Source organism: Poecilia mexicana, unplaced genomic scaffold, assembly GCF_051168715.1.
Source record: "Poecilia mexicana isolate PSO_F unplaced genomic scaffold, ASM5116871v1 scaffold_1, whole genome shotgun sequence".
In the NCBI taxonomy this organism is placed as follows: Eukaryota; Metazoa; Chordata; class Actinopteri; order Cyprinodontiformes; family Poeciliidae; genus Poecilia; species Poecilia mexicana.
Genome location: NW_028263370.1, coordinates 1,708,826 through 1,732,002, shown reverse-complemented (window position 1 = coordinate 1,732,002; position 23,177 = coordinate 1,708,826). Strand labels below are relative to the sequence as shown.

Here is a 23,177-nt window from a genome sequence, read left to right as displayed (position 1 = left end):
TTCACCCAATTACTCTAAATCAGTGTAAATTTGTTTTAGTAGACTGGAGCGATGAGGTACGCTCGTTTTTAATTCATTTTGACCCATTTTATAATTTTTTAGGCAATTTTATATTTAAAAAATATATTTCCCATTTTCTCTTCACCTCCATAGGCTGCCACCTTATCATGATGAAAGGGTTTGAGTGTTGAAGTGACTCTAGGAGTTATGCTGTCAGGGGCTTCATACCCCTTATAGGGTCACCCAATGCTAGAGGTCGTAGGTCATGACAAAGAGCAGCCCAAAGACCCTTTATGAAGAGCACAATCAATGGATACAGTGTCCCCTCACCTGGACGCAGGTCACCAGGGCTCCACCCTGGAGCTGGGCCTGGAGTTGGTTCTCCTTGGCAGCATCTGGTGCCAAAACACATGGAGTCTGGCCAGGCTCAGCCCAAAGTGGGTTCACCTTCCCATGGGCTCACCAACTGTGGGCCAAAAGGGCTGGGTGCAATGTGGGATGTTAGAAGGCCGAGGGAGGGGCCCTTGGCCATCTGACCCTGGGTGATAGACTTTTCATGGGCATCACCTCTCTGGTGGGAGCCTGAGCTGGTGTGTGAGGTTGAGAGGTTCTGACTAGAAATAGTCTCATCTCATCGCATGACCCGAGATGAGAGCCATGCGCTAATTAATGGAACATTTATAAACAATCTGATATGTAGTGAGATAATGTAATGTTTCAGTTGTTGGCTGTTTCTATGACTTTGTATTTTTGTGTTTTTATGGTGTAAAGCTCTTTGAAATGCATTGTTGTTGAAATGTGATATATAACTAAAATTTGATTAGATTTTTGGATTTGGGTGTTTTCTGTCCCAGGCCGGGGTTCTGAAGGGATCCATTTTGGTGGCCTTGGGATCACACCTCTGCTTTTGGCAGATGATGTGGCCCTACTGGCTTCATCAGGTCGTGATCTACAGCTTTACTAGAGCAATATGTAGATGAATGTGAAGCGGCCGGGAGGAGGATCAGTACCTCCAGATCCAAGGCCATGGTCTTGAGCTGGAAAAGGGTAGAGCGCCTTATTTGGGTCAGGGAAGATTGTCCTGACCCAAGAGGAGGAGTTTAAGCATTTTAGGATCTTGTTCACTGTTGGAGTTCATTCATTTCTGTCTCTGTTCACCACCCATGTCCGTTAACCAGTTTCAGGACCCGACCAGAACCACTCATCGTAAATGACCTTGAGAAATAATGAGATTTGGTTACATATAAAAACAAACTTTAATGCTAAAAGATGATCAAATTCCACAAGCCATACTTATCATCCAAATGGAACTTCATGCTTCTGATGTTACATTCACCGTCAGGCGTTGGGCCAAGTGAGGCAAAGATTGTAGCAAGTTTAGCTTTTTATTCATCTCTGCAATCTGTACCCTCCCTAAACGGCACTCTAATCAGTTTCAGTCTGTTTACATGTCAGCAGTCACATATAAACATGGTATGTATGCTGTATGCTGCAGCGTGTTAAGAGGCTAAAAGAGATGGAGGAAAATACAGAATCCATAACATCAAGAATGAGGGCAAAATGGAACAGGAGATCAATAGAAGGATTGGTGCAGTAAAGTGGGCGATGTACCAGTCTGTCGTGGTGAAGAGAGCTGGATCGAAAAGCAAAGGTCTTGATTTGCCAGTCGATCTACGTCCCTACCTTCATCTATGGCATAGGCTGAAGGGTCCTGACCGAAAGAACAAAATCACAAACTAATGGCCAAAATTATTTTTTTCCATAAGGTGTCTGGGCTCTCCCTTAGTGATAGGACGAGAAGCTCAGTCATCCAGGAGGGACTGAGACTGAGCTGCTGATTTTTCACTTCGAGAGGAGCCAGCTGAGGTGGGTCAGGTATCAGATTAGGATGCTTCCTTGACGCCTCCCTAGTGAGGTCTTTTGGGCACATCCCACCAGGAGGAGGCCCACAGGAAAACCCAGGACACGCTGGAGGGACGATGTTTCTCCAGCGTGGACGAGCGTTCCAGCTCCTCCTGGGATTCCCCTGGAGGACCTGGAACAAGTGGCTGGGGAGGGAAGTCTGGACCTCTGCTGACCCGCAACCCGACTGCAGACAAGGGGAAGATGATTAATTGATTGATTGATTTTTCTTCAACAGCTTATGGGTCATAAGACCCATAAGTTAATTGGGTCTTATTAACTCAAAATCAATGTGAAATTATTCTACTAGACAGGATAGGTGGTGCAAACTCATTTTTATTCCATTTAGCCCTTTTTATTCCTTTTCAGTCGGTCACATGAAATTTAAGATATTAAACACCAATCATATTTTTTAATTTGTAAATTTAAATGATGTAAAAAATGGATAAAGATCTAAAATGGGGAAAAATGAGGGTGCCTCATCTCTAATAATTAGTACAACAATTTCAAAGTGGTTTTGAATCAATAGGACACGTCTTGAAAGCTATTGCAAAAACATACTAAATTTTGACAAATGAAATTGCTAAAACATAAAAAAATGTTAAAATAGGAAATAAATGTCTGTGCCTCATCTATAAGGACTAGTATAATTATTTCAAAGTGATTTTGAGTCAATAGGTCACATGACCTGGAAGCTATTGAAGAAAACATTATTTAATATTAAAATTATTGAAAATATTGTATATGACTTTAAAATTTTATAGATGCTATTTTGGCTCATGTAAAAGCCTGAATTAGCACTGACAATTAGTTAGTTGGTTACAATTCAAGGCATTTATTAACATTTCTTTGACAGGAATGTTTGGTTCGGTAATTTGTTGATAGTCCCTAAGTGAACCTTCGGGCGCTGCGGCCGGGAGCGATAGAGAACCGCTGGCCGACAGTAGCGTTCATAAATCGGATCAACCTTGAGCTAAACGCCGGTTACTCCGCGGAGCTCGAAAATCGAATATCCAACTTGAAACTAACTTCACTGCGGTCTGAGACTGAATGGGGAAGTTTGCGTGTTGTGGCAGAAAATTGAAGCAGGTCAAAAATGCATCAACACAACAAAGCTAACACAAAAACAATGCCATACTTGAGGAGTTTGGCTACATCGAGGCTCACTGCAGTAAAAAAGACATACGGAGGATCAGATAGCAGGTAAAGCAGCGCACAGCTACAAACACTCACCCGGATTAGCATGACGGTCAGAAAGCTAAACAAATAACCCGCAAAATTATTTAAGTCTTCGAGCTGCGATGTAAGACGCTGGTTCTGCTCTCCTGTTGAACCGCTGCTACGCTACAGGTAGTAATATTTGACAGACGGAGCTTCGCTTCTGCTCCACCTGGTAGTGACTCTCACACCGAACCTCTGCTTAAAGCTGCAGCATCTAACTTAAAAAAATACATTTTACCTACATATTAAAAGTTTCTCTGTCCTAACATGAGACAGATAATCTCTGAAAAAATAATCGATCTCCTCCCTGTTCTGCATAATTACTCCGCTCAGTCAGAAACAGCCAATCAGAGCTAGCAGTAATCAGCTAGCCGCCATGCTAACAGGAAGTTTTCATTCAGTAACTCTGGATTGTTTATTGTAATGGATCCTGTTTTTGCCTTTGAATGTTAAGTTTTATACTTGAACTTTTTGGCAATGTTGAGAGGTTTTATTTTGGCTCTTTGTGTTATTTAGCCTCTTCAGAGCCTTCATATGTTATCAGTCTGTTAAAGACAGTATTATCAATAGCAGTACAATTTGCACAAAGCCTGTTTGGTTTAGTTTTCTTCTTGGAAAAAGTTATTAAAAACACGTTTTTGTCTAAATTAAGGTGAATTCATGGTTCCTTTTTCCACATAATGTAACCGGTAGTGTTTATGATAAAAAATAAATAAATAATAATTATGTGATCGGTATCGGTGATCGGTGTATCGGCCCTCATGGGTGATCGGTATCGGTATCGGCAGGAAAAATCCTGATCGGCACATCTCTAGTATTCTGGCCTATTGGCCTTTATGTTACTTGTAGTTACAGCAGATGGTTTGCTAGGATCATTTGAACTGCCTTTTGTCTGTGGGAAAACAATACAGGAGAATTTCCAGCTTTTCACACTCATTTGTGAAAGGCCGTAAACACGGCAGGGGTTTTAGGCTTCAGATAGAGGGTCAGAGACAGCTCCTGGTTGGATGAGCAAAGATACGCCTTATTTGAATAAATTAAAGAAAAGAAGATAAAACTTTCTACACAGAAGTAACAAATCAGATTTTGCTCTTGCAACTTCTCCAAAGACGTCTTTGCTTTTTGTTTGTCGTTTCCATCTTTTGTCTTTTTCTCTCTCAGGTAAATTCATGTGTTGTTTGTGCTCTGAGGTTTCTGATGTTTTGTGATGTGTTTGTCTGGTGATAGTATCCATCTGTCTTGAATAAATGCTGATTATTGTGACGCTGTTATCTCTGCGTGATCTCAGTCTTTGCACACAGCATTTTTCTGAACCCGGGCATAAGAGAGGATTTAACGTGTCAAAGGGCTTTTAAAGTTCAAGAATTTTTCCTCTCAACAATTTCCACCTTATGGAGGTTATTAATTTTATCAGTTGGCTTCACGTGTGCTCCATGAATAATTCAGTTTTATTATAGATGACTTAGAACAGGGGTCCCCAAACTTTTTCCTGCGAGGGCCACATAGCTGTTCCTTTCTGTGGTCGGGGGCCGGTCTTAGTTTTTGCAGTAAAAAAAAACAAAGAAATTCTTGTCGACGGGGGGGGGGGGGCGTTGGGGTTCTGTATTTGAAACTGTCGAGCGGGGGGGGGGGGGACGACGACGACGACACATTCGCGCTTTTGGATAGATTTTTACCCAGAATGCAAATGGAAAAAACCGTGAGTGAAACGGTGACTGACGAGTATATATTCCATTGAGGGAAAGTAAGTTTCACATTTGCTCAAAAGCCCCCTGGTGGTTGAAGAAAAATCCACATATAAACCGGAAAATACAATATATGAAAAAAAACACTGAATGCTCTCTGGTATGAGCAGGCGGGCCGGATCCGGCATTGTTCAGGGGGCCGGACCAAATGACGTGGCGGGCCGGATCCGGCCCGCGGGCCGTAGTTTGGGGACCCCTGACTTAGAATTTGCTGCATCCCAGCCAGCATACCTAGGTGGGCCTCATATGGGGGAAAGGAGGGCAGACAATATGGGTCCCATATGGGTTTGCCCTACATGGGTTTGTCCATGTAGGGGCACCATGGAAACCGCGAACAAACCCATATAGGACCCATATTGTCTGCCCTCCTTTCCCCCATATGAGGCCCACCTAGGTATGCTGGCTGGGATGTTTCAGGGATTAATTTGTGCTAAAGTTAATCCTTAGTAAAAAGAAAAAGTGAAAAAAAAAATAATCTAAAATGATTACCGAGATCATACGGTATGTACGGTACATCCTGTACGTATATCTCACTTCTTTTAGTGAGATCCATCTATTTATGTTTTATTTGAAGCAAGTTCTTTCTGCATACATTTTACAAGTATGCTTTATTTAGTTTCATCAGTTTAGACAAATTGTTTTAAGAAAATAGCTTATTTTTCATGACTGCTGTATGTTGGTGTTGCACTCATTGAATTTTCTTCAAACTGGTGTATTTTTTACATTGTATAATCAGAAATATAGACAAGAGATGAAACACTAGTTTTTGGTCAACAAAGACAGAATATATATATTTAAAAGATTTTAGTCGATACATTTTACAAAAAGCATAGTTTTTGAACAGTTGAATTTTTTTTAATTATTATTATTTGTACACAAAATAAGTGAAAAATAGCTAAAGTCCCAAAGATGGAATTTCAAAGATCTTCAGAGAACCTGAAAAGCTACAAATGATGACACTTAAAATAATACTATAATAATAATAATACCATGACTTAAAGATGTTTAATTGTAAGTAATAAAAAATGAATGTAGTTTTAAACTTTTGCACAGAATTACAGGGACAGTTCCATAAACATTAGAAATCCTCTGGTTCTCATATTTCATGTGAGCTCAGTCATGTGCTGAGCTATTCCACAGACCTGTCTTCTTTGTGATTAATGCACAGTAAGCACACGGTGTCACAAAAACATCCCAGTTCAGTGAAATTTAATTCACCCAATTTAACCAAGAGTACTGGCAGATTATGTAACTGTTTTGAAGTAGCAGCACAAGATTTTTCTTATTAAATTGACTTCAGTGTTTCATGGTAAGACATATTTAATTCATCAGAGTAGCTACCACACTTCTCTCAGGTACACTTGTTAAAAGAAGCATATAGGAAAAATATTTACACATCTTGTAATTGAAAGACCTAATTTTACTCAGGTAAACAAATAAGAAAAGGTAGCTAACAGAGATGTGCTGTAATGTTTGTTTTTGTGGACATTTTTCCAGATATTTGGAAAGAATAATTAATTGTGTAAGGAAAAAATACAATTTATTTTCTTGACAAAGAGCTGGAAACAGAATCAGAAAATTTTGACATGCATTTTTGTTCCTTTTCTAGGTGGCCAAGTGTGGATTTAGAAAATACCTATTCAGTAGTCAGAGGTCACTTGTGTGCAGTGGTGGAGAAAATACTCCAAAAATGTACTTAAATAAAAGTACAAATACACAGACAAAAATATACTCAAGTAAAAGTAAAACTACCACATTAACATTTGTACTTAAGTAAAAGTAAAAAAGTACTGGCTTTTAAAAATACTTAAGTGTTAAAAGTAAAAGTACTTGCTGAATGCATTACCTAATCCCTAATACAATATCATTAAGTGAACTGATCGTATTTAATTTTAATACATTAGAAATGTGCCATTTTAATGAACAATGCCACAGATAAAGCATGTTTTTATTATGTCTACTCTCTGTAACAGTTTAGACTTAGATATGTGATTCTATGCATCATAATTTCAGGGATGGAAACGTCTCGTCTCCTGCCCTAACATAGCATGAACTTCACTTTTTTTGCCACTAGTGGCTTTTATTTTGAAAGAAATCCAACAGAAAGGGGATGGAAAGAAGGTGGGTGGGGGAGGACATGGAACCAAGGCGCCACGTAGCACTGTTTTAGTCAAGGCCAGCACCCCGCACTACGTGAAACAAAAAATTAAGTTTTACCTTCAAAATTGCTTCTCAAATTCATCTGAAAGATCCACATTCCCATAAAACACCTAGATATTAAATACTTAGAGCTGAAATATATTTAATCAGAAAAGATCCGTCCAGAAGAATCGGATCGTTCATATCACTATATTGCACTTTGGTCACAGCGTTGTCCCATATAAGCGACACCTCAGTCAACACCTCCACACAATAATTCAGCGCATGAGTGACAACTTTTTTTCATCGCAGATGCAACATGTGTGTCTCTGTACAGCTAGCTTTGCTAGCATCACGTCCACATAGCTTACCTTTCTTTAAGTTTTCCTTCCAAGTGACGCTAAAAGTTGGACGAAGTCCCCACCGTCTGTGAAAGCGAAGCGCTGCTTATTTTACATGTCGATTTATGCAGCGTTATGATATTACTGACGATTAGACCTACATCTTCTCCCGCTCAGAGGAAACCACTGCGCATGTCTTGGAGCTCCGCATGCGAGTAAAGGTGGAGACGATGGGTGACAACAGACACTAAGTCACGTTATTGCTTGGATTTTACGGCGCCACCTTAAGACCCTGAACTTCACATTTTAAGGGACAAAAAGCGCAACGCGACTTGGATGTAACGAGTAACGCGACAGAAATGTAGTGAAGTAGAAAGTACAGATACTTACTGTAAAATGTAGAGTAAAAGTAGAAAGTATCCATTATTGAATCTACTTAAGTAAAGTACTGATACACGAAAATTGTACTTAAGTACAGTAACGAAGTAGTTGTACTTCGTTACTTCCCACCACTGCCTGTGTGTGGTTCTCTGAATCTTTCACTCTGGTTTGTATTAACTCTGGTCAAAAATGATCATAGATATAACCAATGCATATTTAACAGTTTTTTCATGTAATGTTTGTATTAAAGCTCCACCACAGAATGACACTAAAACTACATTAGCACTGTTTAAATCTATCTGTCCTGTCATTGGGATGAAAACAAGTTTTTCTTTCTTACATAATTTTCCACAAATATCAACATCCCTTAGAAAAAAATATACCCATTCTCTTTATATAGTTTTGCTACTTTTGTATTTCTTTACTTTAGAACGCAAAAAATCAAATCTTATTAAAAAAAATGACTAATTTTCCACAGTAAATACTAAACAAAAATTCTAAGTTGTCTTTTGTTATCTTAACATTTGCAGCTCTAAATAAGGTTTGGAAGTTTGACATGTGCTGAACCTATAGAGGCTCTGAAAAGGATCAGCAGACCTGAGGGAGCAGAAGATTAGTGTTATGATGTTATTTCCATCATAACATAGGAGCTATTTTCCCATTTTTTAGTTAAGAATAAAACAATTTAAATTCTAAGGTTTGTTTGTTTCCTAGTTGATTTATCATTAGAATGTTTGTATTTGTTGTTTAGAATAAGTTCTTTGATTAGGAATTCACTTAATTAGTTAATTAATTTCAGGTTGGGATCTGGGTATTTCACGTATAAATAGGTGGGTCTCTTAGGCAGCTTATTATGCACGACATGGGTGGTCACAAGGTTTTTTACCAGCCTATAGAATCAATCCCATCAGACTCTAATCCAGTGTTTTTCAACCTTTTTTGAACCAAGGTACACTTTTTTTAATTGAAAAAATCTCGAGGCACACCACCAACCAAAAATGTAAACAAAGATACTCTGTAGCCGCCTATATTACATATATAGTCATTCTTATCAAAGTGTCTTGAATAGGAATCAAATAAACACAAAAATGTATTTTTATTACATTTTACATTTCTTATTTCAAATTGCATGTAACATGTCCACTTCAAAAATACACCTGAACACCTGAACAGTCCCACAACACTGTGGTCTTAAATTTAAAGAAGTTGTAGAAAACTTCAAAGTGTTTTACAAACTAATCCACAAGCATTTTTATAGCTGGAATAAAGAAAATAATTCTTATTCTGAAAGAAGCAATAAAATTTGGGAAAGATTTCATTGTTACAATGTGAAGATTTGCATGTACAAAATGTCAATATCTGTATATTTTGCCTATTTAGTGTGAAACCTGTGCATGTTTGGATGAAAACAGCTGATTTCCTGGCAGAAATTGAAGAAGGACAAAGCTCTTCCTCAACAGCTCTCAGTCTCTCTGGTTTCAGTTTTTATAGTAGCCAGGCTTGAGAAGCTCACTTCACACAGACATGTTGTGGGAAATGGACCCATGTTCTTTCAACTACTGCTGAGCTTCACTGTCTTTTCCATCACTGTCGTCAGTCTTGCTAGATACGATGATCTCACCACTACCTGTAACATTCATGCATCACTATTTCTCTTGTTTTAATGTAAAATGCTCTGTATCTACTGCCATCTAGTGGTAAGAAATTACATGATTACGCCGCTAGCCACTACTAACCATGGTTTTGTTCACACCAAGCTTAAATGCAGCGGCTTTATTTCCCTCCTGTAGTGGCAGATCGACAGTCCTCAACTTAAAAGCTGCACCATATGAGTTTGAAAACATTTCTCCGTCGTGCCTGCTGCTAGCATGTGGTTGTTCTAAATGAAAATTAACGCGTTCTTCTTTGATTTACAATTTTGACTTCTAATGATTCACTTCCTGCTAGAGAGCCCCCTGGTGGTTGAAGAAAAATACACAGAAAAGCCGCACCGGGCTACAATCCGCATGGTTCAAAGTTTAGGAAAAAAGTAGCAGCTTATAGTCCGGAAAATACGGTATCATAGGTGAAATTGGATCATTTCCACGGCACACCTGACAATCACTCACGGCACACTAGTGTGCCGCGGAACAGTGGTTGAAAAACACTGCTCTAATTGTAAGTCAGAGAACAGGAACAGGAGCAGAAGCAGAAGCCTGTAACCTTTTTGCCTGGACTGTGAAAATAAAACCAAAGAACTGCATTTCGACTTTTTGATCCTTTTTGCTGCGTAAACCAGAATCCACGGTGCATCAGGTGACTATTTGAGTTGGATTCACTTTTGTTTTGGTCACCTTTGAGTTTTGAGGTTTTTTTAATTATTATTTTTGAATTTAAGTTTTGGGACAAATAGTCACTACAATAACACTACTGCAGTTATAAATTGATAGAAATCAGTATAACATATCCTGTTTAAGGGTTTAAAGTGGTGTCAGTAGAAATGTCTGATATCTTCTAACCTGTGTCACATTCTGTTCCTGCTCCTCCTTTCTGTCCCTTTGGATGATCCTTTTAACTTAATGAACATTGCACATGAAAACCATCCCACATGCTGGCCTTGGCATGTGTATCCAAGCCAAGGGAAGGGGATGATGCCAGAAATATTAGGTTGATGTGATCTGATTTGATTTATAATGTCTGCCTGACCTTTATTACCTGTGTTAGCACTCAAGGAGAGAGAGTTCAGAGGCAGAGGAGAGCCAGCAGACAAAGGCCATGCTACACCTGCAGTTGTTTACAGTTGAAAGATTAAATCTTAAGCTTTTATAATCCCTCTCTTCTGAGTCTTAAACCCTTTTTCTTTACTTCATCTTCCCTGCCTCCTTCTTTCTTCACTGCTCTCGTATCTCTGACAGTCATCTCCTCTCTGCCTTTTTATTCTCACTGCTTATGTTAATTATAAAGTGTGGTTGTATTTTATCTGTCACAGCCAGATTCAGGTTTCTGATAGAGATTAGAATTCAACCCAAGGGCAATAATATACAGAGATGCAAGAAGAGGACAAGAGTGACACAGAGCAGAGGCTTTCTGGAAGGAAGGGGAGTGTAGATGGTGAAAGGAAGAATGTGGGGAAGTCATATGGAATAAAGATGGGAAATTATGCAGTGCTATATAAAGGAAGAGGGAGAGATGGGGAGCAAGAGGAGAAAAGCACAGAAAAAAAAAATTTGACCAAAGACAAGAAAATGAGAGATGATAGAGACAAAGATTGGGTAGAAGAAGAACTAAAGGAAAAGAAGTAGAGGGAGAGGATGTTTTCATTTCTCATGTGAAAACTCCTTTCTCATCCATCACTCACACCTTGACCCCATCTCCATCCCAGGTTTAACCATGCGAGCATGTCCATGCTGTGACATGTCGACGTAAGAGAAGGGAAACCGCCTATCGCCTGTTTGTGTTGTTTGGTTGGAGCGTACTTTAATTGCATTGTGTTCCAGACAGGATGCGAGCAGATCGTGAAACTCTAGAGTCGGTTCCCACAGTGAGACAGGGGTTCCCATGGCAACCAAAGCAAAGGGAGGACACTAGATTACTCTCACTCTTCCCCTTTTTTCCATCTTTACTCCTGTTTCGCTCTCTCAGTCACTCTCTGCCTCAAGGGTGATAAAGGATTGTACTCTCATTAATTTTTCCGTCCTCTTGGGAGCAAAGTGTCCTGGAAGGGGACTTTGTGTGTGTGTGAGATCACAAATGTGGTTGAATGTGTGTTTGTGCGCTGTGGGCTCTGTTATATATGTGTCCTTGCTTCTTGAACACATTCCTGCCATCCATTGAGTTAGTGCTCACATTTGTGTGTGTTCAGTCCAAACCCAACACATTATTTCTTTAACTTTCTTTTTTAGACTCATTTCAAACTTCACTGCTGTTCTCTTCTGATGCTCATTCTGTCCTCCAGTTTGGCAGCAAACACGCAGGGAAACTGACTTCCAAGTATGCCGCCTTTTTCATTTTCTTTTGATATTGGTGAATACTAAACATTTAACACTGTTACGTGTGAATCTTTGAGTGAAGCTAACCACGAGAAGTCCACATCAGTTCATGATGGCCATGAATCTCATCAGTTCTGGAATTTCATCCCCCCCCCAGTATTGACAAATGAGGCAACATATATCTGCAGGTGGCCAAGAAAAAGGAAAAATGAGATGCACAATTTGAATTTATTGTGGATATTCTTTAAGCCACATGGTTCCAAGGCTCAGATATAACATACTCAGGGCACCGCTAGGAATCTTGGGCTCCATGACAAAAAATTAAATTGGACCCTTCCTGTGCACCTGCTGTTACAGTTTCTTGAGTCTATCTGACCCATCAAAAGCGTCACAATTTTAAAGGCTTGCAACTGCCTTCTTTTCTTTGGTCCAATACTGATACTAGCACAATATTCATTACTAGTGAATTTTACATCCAACAGTCCGCATACAGTGTGGTTTATGCATACAGGTTGCTTAATTTTTTTATTATTAGCTTTAATATGTCTCTCCCCACCAACAACAGTCATAGGCAACATGTAAAATATACATAAAGCAACCCAGACTTCTCAAAAATGCTATGAAGTTGCATTTTGTTCAAGCAGCAGTATATAACTTTAATTAAAAAATATGTTTCTCCATATTTGTTAAAGCTGTCACCATGTTGTGTAGGACTGTCTGGACTGACAGGAGGCTATTTTTTATTATCTTTTTATAAAGATTGTTTGAATTTCTGTCAGTATTAAATATTGTTGTGTAATTCTAAAAATAGCAGAGAGACAGGAAAAATCTCTATGGATTCCCTGTAATTCCCTGAACACAGTGTTGCTCACCTTTATCACTGGGACGGGAGGATTAGGCTGGTATGGTGGCTAGAGCTGCTGCTGACTGACTCATCTGTTGTTAAGTGTGATAAAAGGTACAGGGGCAAGTTAAATATATGAATATGTTGGTAGATTTGTTCCTTCATTCTTTAAAAGAAATGGAGGCAAACAGTCTGTAGCTAAGCTAACTGTGCTAAATGGTTGATAATCGACAGTCTACCTGTCATGTTGGGTTCTAGTCTGTTTACCCACATGCAAGAGCACACTAAGAGAAGCAATATGAAAAACAACAATGTTTAAGGAAAAGGGGAGGTGGAGATCAGGGAGAACAGTCCTGGATTCTGGAAGGGGGAACCTGTCGTCGAACTGTTAATGAGAGGAAAGGTGTGAATACTGGACAGATCCAAGGAAATATTTCAGAGATTTTTCTCGGAGGGTTCTTACTTGAAGGCGGAGTGAGATTCTCTGTGGCGGCAGCCGGAGAAGCGGGTTTCCGTTAGAGAGCGAGCAGGTAAGTTTTGTGAATGGGTGAAAGGAGCGAGCTGACATCAGAGCGGGGTCCAGATGGCTAGCTCCCGGATCTTCTAACGCCGGCAGGCACAACCTGAGGCGAAACGAAGGGAATCCACGGGAAGGACCAGGGAGCCGAGTGCACGAGGATGGCAACCGATTGGTAACACCAATGGCGTCGTGAGGAACCACATGGAAATTTCCAGACGGGAACAAACGTCCACCACAAGGAGTCTCAGGGGAACAACGAGGAAACCTGAAGGAGAAAACACAAGGAGCGATCAAAGTGAGTTCATACATAGAAGGCTTTCACAAGTGAAACGTTTACCAGTAGAGGCAAACACTCAGGCACTGGAGTATCAGCCAGTCGTTCCTTATGAAGCACCTCAGCAGCTCTCGTAGATTAGACCAGTGGTTCCCAAACTTTTTCTTCTGCGCACCCCCCCCTATGGATTACAAATGGCAGTCTGGTTGAAATAACACGTGTGACAGGGGGGGGGGTAACTCAGTCAGTTAGTTTGGAGGGAAAAAACTGTGAAAAGTTCTTTGCGTTTTGCTGGTTTTGCTGCCGTGATTCTAACCCAAACCTACGTAGCTCCGCACAGCAGCAGCAGGTCTCCTTCACAGGTGGAAACCCAGCGCGAGCGTCGTAGCGCTCATGTTGCGTTTAAAGGCGGCTCGGAAAAACAGGTTACAACATGTTAACAACGGATTAAACAGTTTTAACTGCTGATAAAAGTGACAGAGGACACAAATATGGGAAGTGTGGAAGCCTCTACTGTATCAAATTGGCATAGGAATAACAGAGAGTTGGCCATTCTAAGGTAAAAACCCAGCGCATACAGTGTTCATGTTTTGTTTTGTTTTTTTTCATCCAGACGGCTTCCCCCCCCCCCCCCCTGCAATGACACGGCGCCCCCCCTAGGGGGCGCGCCCCACAGTTTGGGAACATCTGGATTAGACACAGGTGTGTCTATAGGTTGGCCGCCGCACTTCTCCAGGGGCTCCGCCCAGTGGCGGCATCTGGCGGATATTGAGGGGAAGTAGCAGCTTCCCAGGAAACCAGAGCAGAACACAAAGAGAAAAAGAAGAAAAACGAAAACAAAAAAAAAAACAAAACAGAAAACAACTCCAACCTAACAGTACCCACCTCTTGGAGAAGAACTGGGTTGCAAATTGAGAATAGAGAACATTCCTTTTCTCTCTATCTCTCTATTTTATTAAAACCTCACTTTATTTTTTTTCTTGGCGGCATAGCAGGGTTGCCACCTTTCAGAAATCAAAATAAGGGGCGCCCACTATGGCGCACGTCACCCGACTCTCACAGGTGGGATGGTCGCTGCAGTGATAGATAATATTTTATGGCGGTGTTTTTTGTCTTTAAAAAATTATCCATAGAGCAATCATTCATACATAGAGGTCGGTTCGAGTACCCCAAAACTGTATTCTAATCAGAGTAGTATACTCTAATCAGAGCAAGTGTAAAAAGTATTTGGTAAACCACTGAGTAACTAATCATAACACCTGATTTAATATTCAAAATGTGTCCTCAAACAACTAAAAGTATAAAAGTTATGTTAACATTCTGATATTTTACAGAGTATTACCAAAATATTTCTATAAATAAGGAGTTAGGTTTGGAGGCTTGATCTAGACCAGATTTACCACAGGGCCCAGGATAGTCAGTGTTTTTCCATGGCAACACTTGAAAAAGAATGAAACAAACAAACAAAAACAGAGCAATATTTGATCATTTGATATATTAAATGAGCCAAAGAGCCACATCTGTCTCCAGAGATTCAGGTTGCAGATGGAAAGTGTGATCCTATCTCAATATAGCAGCTAAAACTGCAGCACTATAATTTTTAATTCATTGTTAAAGTAAAATTGTGAATGTTAAAAAAAATCCACCACTGAGTATTAACATAAAACATGTATTTAGTATAACTTCTTTGGTAACCCGTTGGCCCCCGTCTAGAACCGCCCCTGGGCTGCAGGTCTGTGTCTGGTGCATAAATGACCACTGAACAATGAATTCATGAAATATATCAACATTTAAAAATAAAACATACAGAAAGCCTTACCAAACCTTTTAAAGTAGGAAATATTTATGTATTCATGATTTGTTCTTTAAATGATCATTTGCATTAGTTTTGGCTGATATTATTATACATTAAATAAGCAAATAATCAAACCAATATAGTCTACTAAAAGCGCAATAAGAAACTTAATCATAGCAAAATGTTACCATATCATTTTCCTCTCCTGATGTACACTGCGCCACGATGGACACTTTTTTTTTAATTGCCTGTGTTCATCCTCACTAACATTATTCAGCCTGGGATTTGCGACTTTCTTCTCACCGTCTGTATCTTTACGAGAGGTTTTGCTTCTAAGGACGGTGGAGTATCGGGTCGAGGATGTTTTAAAAAGATGCGGGTTGACAGCGCCTCACCGCGGCTGCGTAGTGTCCGCTATATCCTGAATATACCCAATTTGGGTTGTCTTGGCCCTTTTATCGCAGCCTGTGGGGTTTACCCTGACTGGGAACTTGAATACAACCTGTTGAATGTGACATGTAGGCAATCAGAAAGCGTGGTGACGTAAGCAGAGGGGAACCCCAAAGAGCTGGCATATTGTGCAACTGAGAGTCTGGTGGATATTGGAGATGATATGTGGAAATGTTTATTATATGTAAAGTTCATTATTGTTTATTCAGTTAAAAATGTTAACTATGAAAAAACACAGTCACCTGCAAATCATAGTGCAGCAAATAGAGCGGCTGCTCCCGCTGTCTTTTATCCACCACCTTTTCTTTTTGTTACGTCTTTTATCTCTTAAAATGAGTCCACAAACTATCACTATTGCTTCTTACATCGTCATCCGTGTTTGGTTATTCTAAATTCCCGTATGCTATGTTGGGGGTTTTACTGGATTATCCTCTGGAATCGGGATGTTCGTGACTGGAATCGGTTCATGTGGTGTGTTGCTCCTGCCTTGTGGCTGAACATGAACCGGTCGAACCTGTTGTACTTTTATCAGATTCTCCAAACCTCGCCGAGAATTCTTAAATCTTGCCGTCTAAACCAGACTTAAGACTCACAAGCTCTACTCATCTTGTCTCGACCAATGCCCAAATGCTCTCTGACTCTGGTCGCTATGATAACGTTTACATATCCCTTCAAAATAAGATACAGATGGGCCACAAAAACAAACATTTTACTTTCGTGAAAATGTTAACTCACGATAATGACTAACGGAGCCCTGAGCTTGTTTCTCTGCAACGAGACGGTCCCATCTGGGAGTGATGAGAGACACCCAAAGTGTTGCTTATATCCACAGTCTGCTTGGTCTCTACGTGGTGAAGCAGTTTGAAGCTTCATTGCCTCATTAGCAGCCGGTCGCCGCATGTTACTCAGAGCGGCTTGTAATGTTTGACTCACCTACAGGTCCGGGATAAATCCATCCTCCTGTCTCTTCTCTGGGCCTTTTCCCCTTTGCAAAGGAACTTTCCAAAGACATCTGATCTGTTTCTTACTCATTTTGCTACTTGTGGGCTCAGTGTTGGCGCGCAAGTAACTGAGAGAATCCGGTTATAGGATTTTCAAAATAAAACATCTTCCAGACTCAAATAATACATAAAACGGAAATATTTAATTATTTCTTGCGTGGCCCAGTACCAATTGGTCCACGGACCGGTACGAGTCCACAGACCGGGGGTTGGGGGCCACTGCCTTAAAGGTTAAGCAGGAACGAACCATTTCATGCAGATCCAGGGGGGTGTTCAGGGCAAATATGGATGTGTGCTTTTTGGTCTGGGAGTGACATTTAATTTTACTGATAAAATACATTTTAAAAACATGATATTAATATTAATTTTGTTATTAACAGGGCCTCCAATTTTTTTCTATTTCTATAAGCCCCATCACCCCCAAAAAAACTATTTTGTGGGGGGCCTCCTGTCAGCCAGGGGCCCTTGGAATTGTCCTAACTTTTCCCCTTATTGCTGGGTTTCAGACACGTGACCCGAATGACATACAAAATTCAGATGGAGGGCCGGGAGTCGATTTCTCCGGTTCAAAACAAAGCAGAATTGATCACAATGAGTACGCTGATGCCCTAAATAGGCTGGAACAGACGAGGCATCTAGAAAAAAATATGTGTATTTTTAGGATATGATCCATATTATCTCGGTAAAAAAGACATGTCTTATTATCTTGAGGATTTACCCGGTGTCAAGGCAATCCACATAACTAACTATCTGGAGCTGCAGATCTCATATTCTACGATGAGTCAGAAGAAAGCTTTCAAAAGCCTGGAGAATAATAATTATTTAGTTTCAAGTTGGGTAAAGCATTTAGGGTAATAAAGAAGCATAAGATGGCTGTCAACTTGTTTCTGCCAGGTGAGTAGTGAATTGCGCTATTCTAGGTAACGATGCTATGCTAATAATGAACTAACCCATGTCATTTCTGTGTGCTTGGATCTCCTGGTAAATCATTTATTTAGCTTCTGTAAACCCAAATTCATGCTGGAGTTGTACGTTAATGTTGAGTCATTGTAGGACGCTGGATTCAGGTCCAATGTAGGTCAACTATTAGCACTGATCTACAGAAACCTCCATGTTTGTGTCTGGCCACAAATATACTTCGTGGTCAGACACGAAGCATGTGGGGGAATAGTAACAGCTTACTGTGACTGTATGGCTGGGTATGTTATATTAAATTTATTTTGCTTCTTTTTAATCCATGAAAGTCCCACTGAATAAACATTATATTTTCTGTCCGTGACTCAGCACTGAGCAAACTGCTAACATTAGCACTCTGAGGACAATCACGCTAGGGCATAAAAATATAAAAATAAAATACCTTACATATGAATGCTTATCTTTCTAAGTAATGTTAAGAATGGAAATCCTAATCGATGAATCATAATTTGTATTGACACATGGAGCATAAAATCAGCCAACAAAAGCATTCAGACTTTACTTATTTTATTAACTTTCAGCGCTGAAAGGAGACACTTTACCATTACATCCGAGAAGAGTTTCTAAAAAAGTCTGTGCAGCGTCTGAGGAGAAAGAGGAGGGCAGCTGATTATATGAACTGAAGACACTCCCTGAAATCACACCATGTCTCTGTGGCCTGATAAGTTTCTGTTTTTTCTGAGAAATGGGCCTTAGCATCTAACAGAATCAAAAATGTAACTCTTTACAATGGGCCCTTTGTCTAACAGCATGTAACTCTTTCTCGACCCTGGTAAAGCATCTCAACAGTAACTGTCCAATAAAATATCAGAAAATACAATTTAAACAATGCGATCATTACCTGTTAGAAAGTGGCGCTGCAACTCGGGCATTGTTAGTTTCTGCATCTCCTGATCCATTTTTCTTCTCTTTTTTCTGCAAGTTTTTTAAAATTAACTCTCTTATGACCAACTACCTAAGAAACACAAAAATAACGTTTTAATTTCTCTCTATTAGAACGGTTAGAACAACTGTACAGGACACAGACTTTAGGCATTTTGATGCTGGATCAACAGAAATAAATGGACGGCATTTACTTCCAGCCCTCCATCTGCATTAGGTGACATCGGTGCTACGTCATCTGAAACCCAGTAATGCGGCGCCCTGCTGAGAAGAGATCATAAACAGCAGAGAACAGATTCGAGGTGAGGCAGGCAGTTTTCTTGCCTCATGGCAGGGGGTGCTTATGATCCCAGACATTGGTTTTGTGACTCCAGGTCTGCAAAGAGAGAGAAAGCGACCTAGCGATGCAGTAAATAAATAAAGTGCAGCGCAGGGCCAGCCCAAGGCATAAGCAAACTAAGGAGCCGCTTAGGGCCCCCCTCAGTGGAGTAAATTTTTTTTAGCATAGTTTTCTACATCATTATAACAAAAACACACAATTTCACCATGAAGTGATTTCTTTTTACAATAATATATATTTGATAATGTGTGTAATCATTATTTTATGGATTAAAGGAAAAAAAAATTAATTGCTCTTGGGCGCCCCTGGTGGCTGCGGTAGGTCACGCACGTTTCACTGGTAACATGAGCTGCCGGTGTAATGTGCAGAGCATCCAAACGTTCAAAGCTCCAGTCAGAAGTTAAGTAAGCAAAACAATGTCTCAAAAATTACTTATTCTTCAGGGAGGGAGAAAAGAAAGAGGAAGATTAGAAAAAAGACAAGATAAAGGGTTGTTCTAATGTGTCTTGGTAATGTTTATCAAAAAGATTTGTGAAGCTGCAAATAGAAAATTAGCTTGAACGGTCCAGTTCAACAGCCAAACATTTATGGTAGGGTCTTTGTGTTTGTATGAAATTGAGTTTTAACTTTAAATGAGTTGATTCTGAGTTGACTCTCTGTATATTTCTCAGGTATTTTTGGCTTCAAAACATTGTGTTTGACAACAATAATTAAAACTTCTCAATGTTTGACATTGTCTAGAAAAATGTTTTTACATCAGGCTACACAGATATGCTGCATTAATATATCAATGAGCTACTCTAAGCTGTAGTTGGCAATATGTTATTTGTATTAGTTCAGTGGTTCTTAACCTTCTTAACGGCCTGTTTTTTTTCAGCCTGGAAGGAAAAAGAGGAAATATAGCAGAGACATTAGTATAATAAATAAATATTTTAAAAAGAAGTGTGAGCAAAACTAATCAGATCCACAGTGTGTCACCATCATATTCATTCAAACCCGGTTTACCACCCGGTTTACAAGATGAAGCATTAAAAAGTCAGAAATAATTACTAAAGAAATTAGTCAGCTCATAGAAAATTTTTTGGACAGCATTAAAAGTCGTGCCAACCTGTCTGAAGAAATGTGTTGAAGTCATCATAACAGGCTTCAGTCACCAACATGACATACTAATACTAAAAATCATTTTGGCAGTTTTTATATATGCCACAGGTACAAAACACCAGAGTCAAATGGCTCAATTGCCTCCTCATTGTGTAGATACGTTCTCCAGAGTCCCGCTAATCACCTAATTTTATTCAGGTGCAGCGGCACATCTAAATGTTGTAGGACAGTGGTCCTCCAGGACTGGAGTTTGACACCTGTGTCATAGATCAACGGTTCAGCACAGCCACTCCCCCATTTTGCTGTCTACAGCCAAAAACTTAAAGAAAATGACCTCTGCAGCTAAATAATATTAACTCAAATGGCCTCCAGATTTTCCTGACAGTTTTAATGTTCGGTTAAGATAATAAACAGTCATATATATCGTGATATCCAAACAAATAAATGTACGTTAAGCGAACTGTGTGTATGAATCGATACTCTTACGTAAAAGGAAAAATAATGTCTCCATAAAAAATAGTCAAAAACATGATCATTTTAACATGGAACTTACCTTGTTATAATAAGCTCCAGACAAGACGTCATACTGCTGCCTCCACTCCTCAGGCAAACATGTGACGCAGTTGCGGAACAAGTCGGCGTCGGCCGGGGGGCGGGGCTAATGACCGGGCTGTTTAAACTTTACCTTTAATAACATAAAGTTACCTAATTTTTAAAGTGCAATCAGTAATACTTTTAGAACAAATTTATATCAGTAATGATTTATTGGTTAATGTCAAGTTGTCATAACAAAGACATTTTGAATAATGTCAACTTTGTAGTAAAAGTGTCATAATTTACCGAATGACGCTTTATGACAACAGTCATAAATATTCATGAAGGCTTATTCATGTTTATGACAGGTGTTATGTCATGTTTATGACAGTGTCATGACGGTCTTATTCACCCCCCTTCAAATAAAGTGTTACCCAATGCAGAAACTTGTAACCAAATTATCCTCAGTTTCAATTTATATTTGAAGCTGTAAGTTGGCTATAATTTTTTACAAATATTTTTCCAAATTAGTTTCAGGTTGTATTTCTTATCTTATTGTCAAAGTGCAGTTTCCATCCCATAGTGAACCTTTGAATTTAGACCATGAAATGAGGAAAATACTGTCCAGAAAGGTTATCTATGTTTTGACATGAAAACTTAAATTTAAGCCATGAGTAGTTTGAGAAATTCCACGATGAATTCAAACTTTTGTACGTAACATTATCAGAATAAGTTGCTATTGAATTGCCATTACACCCAGTTCATATTAAAACAGTTCAAGTAAAATTATGCACAGCTGACATTCATGCACCTAGTGAGTATATATGAAGTATGTTGTCATACTGAAATGCTGCCATGGTGATGACCCTTAACTCTGTACCACATGGTTCGAGCGAGTGAGCATTCTGGCCATCCTGCTGAACTGTGTCACTCTGGGGATGTTCCAGCCTTGTGGACACACTCCATACTTGCTACAGGTAAAACACAGTGTCCCACTCACACGCACACATATGAACTTAAATAAAAAAGAAATTACATACAGGTTTGTAACTTTATTAACAAACCTCAATTTTCCTTCTGCTAATCAGTTCACACTAATCCTCTGTGCGTGTGTGTATGTCTTGGTGAGTAGGCTCTGGACGATGGGATCTTTGCATTCTTTGCTGGGGAAATGGTGGTGAAAATGGTCGCTCTCGGGGTCATAGGTCAGAAAGGTTATCTAGGCGACACATGGAACAGATTGGACTTCTTCATAGTTATTGTGGGGTGAGTATCCTGCACACCCACACACATCTTAGCACACACCAACATATGCTTGACATTTAATTGGCATTAAACAAGTGTCTAAATTTTACACAAAACACACACATACACACTTTTGGCTCTTTGTTATAATGTCAGACGCGTGTGTGTGCGTGGGTGTGTGTGTGCGTGTGTGTACCATGTATTTAATACCTTGTGGGGACAATTTTCTTGATACATTACGTTGTGGGGACCAATGTACCTTGTGGGGACTGAAGCCTGGTCCCCACAAGGGAAATTATGTTTTTGGGTTAGGAGTTAAGTTTAGGACTAAGGTGTGAATTTAGTTTTGGTTAGGGTTAGGTATGTAGAAATGCATGAAAGTCAATGGAAAGTCCCCACAACGATAGCGTGACAAATATGTGTGAACATATTTGGAGATGTTTGTGTGTGTGTATGTGATAGCTTCATTGAATGACAATTGCAGAACTTGTTCCTCGTAGAGAAGCAGACCCTGATGAGTTGTTCTTTAAAGGCTTTGTATCCCAAAGAAAGAATGCCTGGTGGGCTCCTAGGGTTTGCCAAGGTCAGGCTGATCCAGATGCCAGTAATGTTTTGGTCCCACCGTTGCAGAATGCTGGAGTACTCTCTGGATGGACACAACGTCAGCCTGTCAGCCATCAGAACTGTTCGAGTTCTCCGCCCACTGCGAGCCATCAACAGAGTTCCCAGTAAGCTTAATTCCTCCATGTTTCTCTGACATTCAGCTCATTCACAATGTGCAGTATATTTATTGCTTTTCTCTAAGTGAAACTGTTCCCCTGTGGCTGACAATAACCACTGACCTTAGTTCCTCTTTTCTAAAGGTTGTATCATAATTTCTAAGCTTATTCTTTTCTTTCAGAGTGTAATATAGCTTTTTGTGCAGCAAGGCCCAAACCTAACAGCCATTCCACAACCTTAAGTACCTGCACTGTAAAATCTAATTAGTTCACCTTACGTAATAAAAAAATGTCTAAACTCATTGCCTCAAAAAATTAAGCAAAGTATTAAGGTTAGTGAGTACATAAACCTCATTTATTTTAGGTAAGCAGTACTAAATGTTCTCTCATACACTTTTATTTATTAAGGTTTTATTGGCTCGTCTTAATTTGAAAATAGTCAGACAGGAATGTGGGTATTGAGAGAGGGGAAAAACATGTGGCAAAGAGTCTGGGACTCAAACCTGTGACAGCCGGGTCAAGGACTAACCCATATGTGGGTTGTGCTCTACCCTGCACCACCACAGCACTCTTCTCTCCCACTTCACAGAATGACTAGTTAGACTTAGACTTATTTTATTGTCATTGCACAAAGAAACATAAGTAAAATTGGTAATGAAATGTCATCGTTTGGCCACTGGAGCACACACAGAAACACAAGTGTGCCTATAATTACATAATAAACAAATAATAATGTATTGCTAAATATATATAACTTAGCAGTCTCAGACAGTTTTAGTGATGGGATTGTTGAGCAATCT

General features: G+C 39.7%; 1 protein-coding gene across 1 annotated transcript in view; it reads left to right on the top strand.

Annotated features, from left to right (window-relative positions):
- LOC106908529 (voltage-dependent T-type calcium channel subunit alpha-1H-like) overlaps nucleotides 1-23,177 on the top strand; it is a 290,955-nt gene that overhangs the window by 77,600 nt on the left and 190,178 nt on the right. Inside the window, exons 3-5 of the mRNA XM_088014499.1 lie at nucleotides 21,297-21,390; nucleotides 21,546-21,679; nucleotides 22,289-22,386. Of these exons, the coding sequence (XP_087870625.1) occupies nucleotides 21,297-21,390; nucleotides 21,546-21,679; nucleotides 22,289-22,386 (326 nt within the window). The remainder of the gene's footprint in view (nucleotides 1-21,296; nucleotides 21,391-21,545; nucleotides 21,680-22,288; nucleotides 22,387-23,177) is intronic.